The sequence below is a fragment of the Crinia signifera genome, chromosome 1, assembly GCF_055691185.1.
Source record: "Crinia signifera chromosome 1, ASM5569118v1, whole genome shotgun sequence".
Classification (NCBI taxonomy): domain Eukaryota; kingdom Metazoa; phylum Chordata; class Amphibia; order Anura; family Myobatrachidae; genus Crinia; species Crinia signifera.
Window position 1 is genome coordinate 10286448 of NC_139217.1, and position 7501 is coordinate 10293948.

Sequence of the window (7501 nt, forward strand, 5' to 3'; positions counted from 1 at the left end):
TGGGCTGAGAAGGAATCAGCCTCGGCAGTAGATATGTGTAAAGCAGCAGGGTGGTCTTCCATCCATACGTTTACCAGGCACTTGATTGATGTCCTATCTTCGGCAGACACGAAGTTCGGTAGGAAGGTCCTCAGTGCGGTAATATAAAAAAAAAAAAAAAAAAGTATATGTGTGTATATATATGAAAAGTTTATGTTGTTAACCTACGGTTTTTTTCCCTCCCAAGTGATGTAACTGCTGGGATAGTACCCATGTTGTAATGGCTGCCATGGGGAGGTAGAAGAAATATCAGATTCTTACCTGATAATGTGTTTTCTTCTACTGCACCATGGCAGCATATATTCCCGACCCGATGTGTTATATTGTGTTGGTATGTACTAACTGTGTTTTATTTAAGCTGGAAAAGTCAAAAGACACTGAGCCAAGGAGGAGGTGCCCTAATATAGGGGGATGGTGTCTTTTTTACCTTTCCTGTCACTACCCACGGGGGCGGAACCCATATTGTAATGGCTGCCATGGTGGAGTAGAAGAAAACACATTATCAGGTAAGAATCTGATATTTTTATATCGCATTTTTTCCCAGAAATCGCGTATTGAATGGCTGGCACAAAGCCGCCTGAAAAGTGCGATACATGGCGATAGACGGCGATAAGGTGCGAATTGAGTCGATGTAATACGCCATAAAAGTGTGATTTCCGGGTTAGGTCATGTGCGTATTTGCGGCCAACCGGAATGCGATTTACACCAATACACCTGAACAGCCCATACAACATGCTAACCAACATGCCCACCTTAGTCCCTTGCAAATACGCATCACACCCCCTATATAAAGGGGCGCAGACGCCATTTTACCCTTTGAAAGGGAGTAAGGCGTTTGAGATGGAGAGGAGAGGAGGAGGTTTTGTTAGGTGCAGAGGAGGCAGAGGGACAGCCAGCTTGGGCCCAACCACCCCAACCACTGGGAGAGGTAGGGGAGTGAGAGGCAGCACTGCCAGAGGCAGGACAGGGAGAGCCAGCATGCTCCCAGCAAGAGCTGCGCCAGGGAGAGGCCACATGGTGGAAGCTGAGCAGGCGGCTATGGAGGATGAGGAGGAATCAGGCACCCTCCAGGTGTCCTCACAGGAGGAACAGAGTGCCAGGCACACAGAGGAGGAGCTGCAAGAGGGGGATTTCTCAGAGGTGGACTGGCCTGTGCAGGAGGCAGAGGAAGCTGACTTGGAGGTGCTGGGGGAAGAACCAGGACAGGAGGAGGAGGAGGAGGAAGAAGAGGGTGAGGCTAGAAATGTGGAGGAGGATGATGCAGCTCGTACAGCTAGTGGGAGGAAAGTCAGGTTCTCATATGAGGAGAATATGGCCCTGGTGCGTGCACTCCTGCCCCTGTATGACCGCCTACTTGGTCCTCACCATCATCGCACAAGTGTGGCAAGGAAGAAAGGGATGTGGGACAGTATCACCTCCGCGGTAAATGCAGTTAGCACACACAAGAGGAGTGTGCGCAACGTCAAAAAGCGATACAATTACATCAAGCGCCTCCTCAAAGCCAAGCTTGCCCTGGAGAAGAAAGAGGCCTGTCGCACAGGAGGTGGCCCTAGGCAGGAGGTCCGCTTTAAGGCCTATGAGAGGCTGCTACGCTGAATCATCCCACCGGAGGTGCTTCCCAGCATCCACATTGCCGACACAGACAGGCCCCCCACTCCACCGCCAACTGGTAAGTGTCCACACATGTCAATGTAACATTTTGCTATGTCATGTGCGCATGCTATTATGGTGCTATGCTTTATGTGTCCAAAAGATTGCTGTGTGTGGAACTACATATCCCAGCAAAATCACATTTTGCTTCCTTGCATTGCTAAATAATGGACTCTGCATTTTGCTGGGTTATGTAGTTCCACAGATCCAATTAATGTGTGCTGTCCTAAACACTGTAGGCCTGCAGTGTACTTGATTGTTAATCCATATCAATCCTCTGGGTAGTTGGAAAAGCACTTTACAGTCACTTTTACATGTCTAATCTGCTGGTCTTTCCTGTTATTTGCAAGTGGATTCAAAATATCGTTCACAGTCATAATACTCAAATAACCACTTCAGTTCAAAGTCTTCAAATTCATTATGTAATCATATTAGGGTCAAAAAGTTTGATTGAGGTAAAGTTTTTATCTGCATATTTCGAAAAGTGCCAGTTAGGTGCAAATGATAATAATGGAAAATGTCTTCTTCTTTCAAACAGCTCCAGCTCTGGAGTCCCAGCCTGCTGTTGACCAACATCAGCCACATCCGATTCGTCACACTGTCCAGCCTGCAGGTGAGATATCATAGTGTTACACACACACATTGCACAATTCACACATGGCTGTCCCCACCACAGTAGCCTGTGCCAATGCATAATGCATGAGCAACACCTAACCATTCCAACTAAGGTAACATGACCCACCATACACCAATCTGCATAGCATACTTACCACTCTTTTCTCATGTGTAGGTCCTTCACAACCGATGCCTGAACCTACGGATCCCATGCAAAATATGGACGACATGAGTGAAATCCTCTTGGAGACGGTGCCATCGTTGGAGCCTGCACAAAACCAAGCACACCCAGTCAATGAGGCCCCCTATACGCAGTCACATAGGCAGCAGCCCCCAATCATTGCAGCCACCAACACCCCCACTAGTGCGGAGGAGTTGGCGCAATCCATCCATATTTTTAAGGGGAAACAACTCGCTTTTATGGAGGTGCAGACCACCCAACTAGAAACGGTGAAGGGGTACAGTATGTGCGTAACATAGCTCTGCAAATGAGACGAATTTCTCAAAGTGTGCGGGCTAATGTAGGGACACAAATTCGTCTTGTCTCTACATTAGACACACGCTTAGCAGAAATTGGCCAAGCCATTCAGGGTCAAACTACTAATTTTAGAGGTCTAAATGCCAATATGGTTGAACAGACCCAAGCAATTAATGGGCAAACAACTGCGTTGATGTCCCTACAAACGCAAATCAGCCTCAGTGCAACTACTTTGTTAGGTCAGCACCAAACCACATCTACCCAAAGTAGTAGTGTGTCCTCCACACCCATGAGTGGGTCCCCCACTACTCCCCCACGGCGTAGTGTCCGTACTAGGGGTGGTGGTGCCACTAGTGGTAAGGGTGCTAATACCCGGGCTGTATTTAAACATGAATAATCTTCTTTGCATTTACATGTGTATCATGTTTATTCTTTTTTTCATTCACTCTTGCAGTGATTGTTCCTGCAAATGTGTCATATGCTATGGCCTATGGCTAAATTTTTCTGCAAGTAAAAATTATTTGCATCCAGCAAACTGGTTGTCATTTTTTACAAATGATTACCCACACTGTTCTATTATGTATTGTCAACTAGTCATATTTTAGCAGCCACGGGACTTTGGGTTGTGTGTGCTTATTTGTAATGGGATTTTAAGGAAATAGTCACATTTGAAGGGGATAAGCATTGGGAATTTCATACTGTATGTAGGCGCCACTTGTTTTGCAACATTTCAACCACCGCAGATCAATGATCGATGTCACCTCCATCCATTAAGCCTATGTTAATTTGTATTTGCCAACATTTGTACACACAGAAAACTACAGTACTTACTTGACATTGTTATATGTGTTATCATGTTGCCAGGCATAAAGTATGATGTGGTGGGGTAGCTTGCAGGTGTTGGCTATTATTGTTGGTCTGCTTCTGGGCAATTAACATGGACAGGGAAAAATGTAATGTTACCAATGTATGTGTGTTACAGGTTCCCCATTACTATTCATTGTACACACACAAATTACCTGTGAAATGCTGCAGGATCATCCGTGTACTTCGCACTACAACATCAGTGTCACGAAATGGGTGTGTGGAATCAGTCGTGACTGGAGTGGTCAGATGGTGGATTGATGGAGTGGTGCGGATCTCAGGAAGAGAGGCGTGACCAGCCGGAGATGGGTTAACACAAACAGGTTTATTGAAGGAACTCATATAACAGATAATGTAACCAGGATCAATACTTCTTGATTGGACAAATAATAAACAGATGCAAGTCTCTGATAAATAACAAGTAACAAAAGATAGCAGACCTTTGCAAAAATAAATAAGATGGCAGTCCATTCAAAATAAACAAGATACGTGCCGGTAGTTCTGGGAGGATAAGGCAATGTTCAGGATTTGAGTTTAGAGAAAAGGATACCTGAAGATTGGACAATTGGCTGACTGAAGATTGGACAATTGGCTGACTGAAGATTGGACGGCTGGATGACTGAAGATTGGACGGCTGGATGACTGAAGATTGGACGGCTGGATGACTGAAGATTGGATGGCTGGGATCAGGATACAGCTGAATGACAGGATTACTGGAAGCTCACAGCAGAGACGTAGCACACAATAGCTGGATGCAGCTTGTAGCAGGCAGGTCAGGAAACTGGTATCAGGACAGGGTAGCGACTTGGCGTTGACACAGGAACAGGTGACGGAGATAACAGAACTGAAATGGCTGACTTGGCATATAACAAATAACTGAAGAAAACCGAGTATAAACACAGGAACTAGATGAGCAGGAATTGGACAATTTTTGGACCAGACCGGGAGCGCTGGACCAGCCGGACAAGCAGAGCCTCTGGGAGCTGAACGCTGAAGACTCACGCAGGGATTCCAGGAAGCAGGCTTGAACTGCACAGATCCAGCACATGCAGCAGGAAGACAAGTTGCTGAAGGCAGTTTCTGAGTCTGTGAGCAGGATATTTAACCCCCTGCCTTGCATTGATTGGAGGAAAGGACAGAGGGCATTCTGCAAACTGAGGCAGGAATCCAGGAGACTTCAGTGTAAATTTAACAGGTGAGCAACAGGGAACAGGACAGCAAAGGGTTACAGGTGATTTCAGTTTTAGACTGGATTCTACGCAGCTGCACAATCAAGGAGCCAGCAATGCATAGACTGACTGGCAACATGAATGCAGACAGAACTGATTCAGACTGAGACTGAGAAACAGCAGAATCACAAGTCATGTAAGCTTGAATAAGCAGATCCGTGACAATCAGTAGTTTGAGCTTCCTGCACGACTGCTGCAGGGGCCACATCTACATAATTTGGTTGACCCAAAGCTATGTTATGCAGCATGCAGCAAGCCTGGACAACCAAAACCACTTTGGCAGGGTGGTATAGCAGTGTACCTGCTGACCTGTCCAAACACCTAAATCGGCTTTTCAGCACCCCAAAGGTGCGTTCCACTACATTGCGGGTAGCAATATGTGCAGCATTGTAGCGGTGCTGTTCAGGGCTTTGTGGGTTCCGCAGAGGTGTCATGAGCCACGAATGACACCCATATCCTGAGTCACCTAACATGTAAAGGGATTTGTGTGGTCACATATCATGTGGGTAATTTGCACATAATAGTAGCAGCCTATACTATATTGTTTGGGCTGGTATAAACAATTACAACAGAAATGACTCTTGAATAGAAGGTTACACACATGGATGTTAAAGGTAAAGACATAGGTAAGCAAACAGCATATAAACAGTGGTAAGTGACTTACCAAGTAGCCAGCCCTCTGGCATGGTGTTGTTGTGGAAACGGTCCCAGAGAGCTGAGTGCCGCAGGATATAGGCATCAAGGCAGTTCCCGGGGTAGCCTGCAACCATACTGAGAATTCTGAGGTTGGCATCGCAGACCACCTGCACATTGAGGGAATGTCTGCCCCTTCGATTCACATAGACATGCTCCCTCACGTGCGGGGCCCGAATCCCAATGTGGGTGCAGTCTATGGCTCCCAGCACATTTGGAAATGCTGAGAGCCGATAGAATGCCACCTTCAGGTCCTGCCACTCGGACTCACAACGTGGCAATGTGATATATGTGCGCCACAGCTTCTTTAATGCATTTAACACTTGAGAAAAATGTTTAGAGAAAGTGGCTTGTGACATACCCAAGGCCCATGAGCTCACAGACTGAGTGGAGCCTGTGGCAAACAAGTGGAGGGCGCACATTAATTTCTGCAGCCCAGACACTGCATAGTTGGCCCCCCCACAAGGGTCCAAATCATCTCTCACCTGCTCATATAACTTCAACAGGTTCTGTCGGTTCAACCTAAACATGTCCACCACCTGTTGATCAGAGAGGGAGTCCAGGTACACCCTAGCACGGTACCGACGAGAAGCACGGAGTGGTCGGGTACCTGGATGTGGTGGGCAGCAGCATCCCTCCTGCTTAGCTCCTCCAAACGCCCCAGCTCACACACTAGCACCTCCAGTCCACTGTGCAAAATGTCCATCTCAAACAGCCTCACAGGTGTCTATAATCATGTGGGAGTATATGTAGGGGAGTTAGTAAGTGGTATGTGGGTCACCTGTGAGATATTTAACCGTTTCTACGCTCAAACGCTGGCGATTTTAAGCAAATCGCCACCTTGTACTTGGTCTGTTTTTTTGGGGGGCAAAAATCGCATTTTGCTGGCGATTTCCAAATGCGGCAGACATTAAATTAGCGATTTGTATCTTTTTCAATGGGAAAACATCTGGATGCGATGTTGTAAATCGCCACTTCAGAAAGTGCGAATTAGCGGCAAAAAGTGCGATTTATGCCGCGAATCGCCACCCATTAAGTAGTTGATTTGGGAAAAAAACAAAAGACGGACGTTTTTGCAATATAAATCGCCAAAACCCAACAACGATCTCTAATAAATGTCACCCCTTGGGCGGTATTCAATGTGAATACCGGCGAGGTGCAGCAAATCCTGTTTAGAATTCGCTGCACATTCGCCACGTTCCGGAGCCTCGCCGGCTTCAGTATTCAACGAGTCAGGGGCTTGCTGCCCCTGACCGGTGAATATGAGCTCCTGCGGCGAACGCCGCACTGAGCCTGAGGACGGTGGCAGGCAGGGAGATGGAAGTCTCTCTGCCTGCCCCAGAGCGTATGTGGGGGGGAGGTGGGCTCCCCGGGTGCGAGGCAGCACAGGCTGCCCCCCGGGGGTGCCAGCAGGGGACCAGGTATATTCACTACACCTGATCATGCATATGTAACGATCGGGTGCAGTCAATATATGAATATCTAATAAACGGCTTGGCTCCGGCGCCCCCTGCTGGCTGGTCAGTGTAAAAAAAAAAATAGCATGCCCTCCTCAGAATAAAATTCCTGATTTTTTTACACCAAATGTAAAAAACAAAACACTTTATTTTAAAAGTTCACATTCCACTTCACCATAAAAAGATAGCGATTGCTACTCGGTGAATCATGGCGAAAAAAACCTTGAAATGTATTCGCCATCTGCTCATTGAATAGGGTGATTCAACAGCACAAATTCGCCATAAAAACATGGCGAATCAGGCTCATTGAATACCGCCTTATACCTACACCCATGTTTTAGCCACATATCACTTTGACCCAAAACAGTGACAACAGCACCGCCCGGGATGATACAGGCCGCGTGTTCCTAAACACATATGAACAAGTATCCTCTCACCAATTCACATCACACTTTCTTTCTCCTTCCCCATGTTAC

The 7501-nt window shown here is 46.8% G+C and overlaps 1 protein-coding gene across 2 annotated transcripts; it reads left to right on the forward strand.

Annotated features, from left to right (window-relative positions):
• The first annotated feature begins 564 nt into the window (after positions 1 to 564).
• LOC146060457 (uncharacterized) lies at positions 565 to 3492 on the forward strand. Of its 2 annotated transcripts, XM_083173798.1 has the most exons (3): positions 565 to 1708; positions 2228 to 2302; positions 2480 to 3492. In XM_083173798.1, exon 1 carries the CDS (start codon positions 733 to 735, stop codon positions 1633 to 1635), a length of 903 nt encoding a protein of 300 aa, XP_083029924.1. In that variant the 5' UTR covers positions 565 to 732; the 3' UTR covers positions 1636 to 1708; positions 2228 to 2302; positions 2480 to 3492. The 2 variants fall into 2 exon arrangements, with proteins under 2 accessions (XP_083029924.1, XP_083029844.1); XM_083173718.1 differs by having other exon boundaries at positions 565 to 2302.
• Positions 3493 to 7501: the final 4009 nt, after the last annotated feature.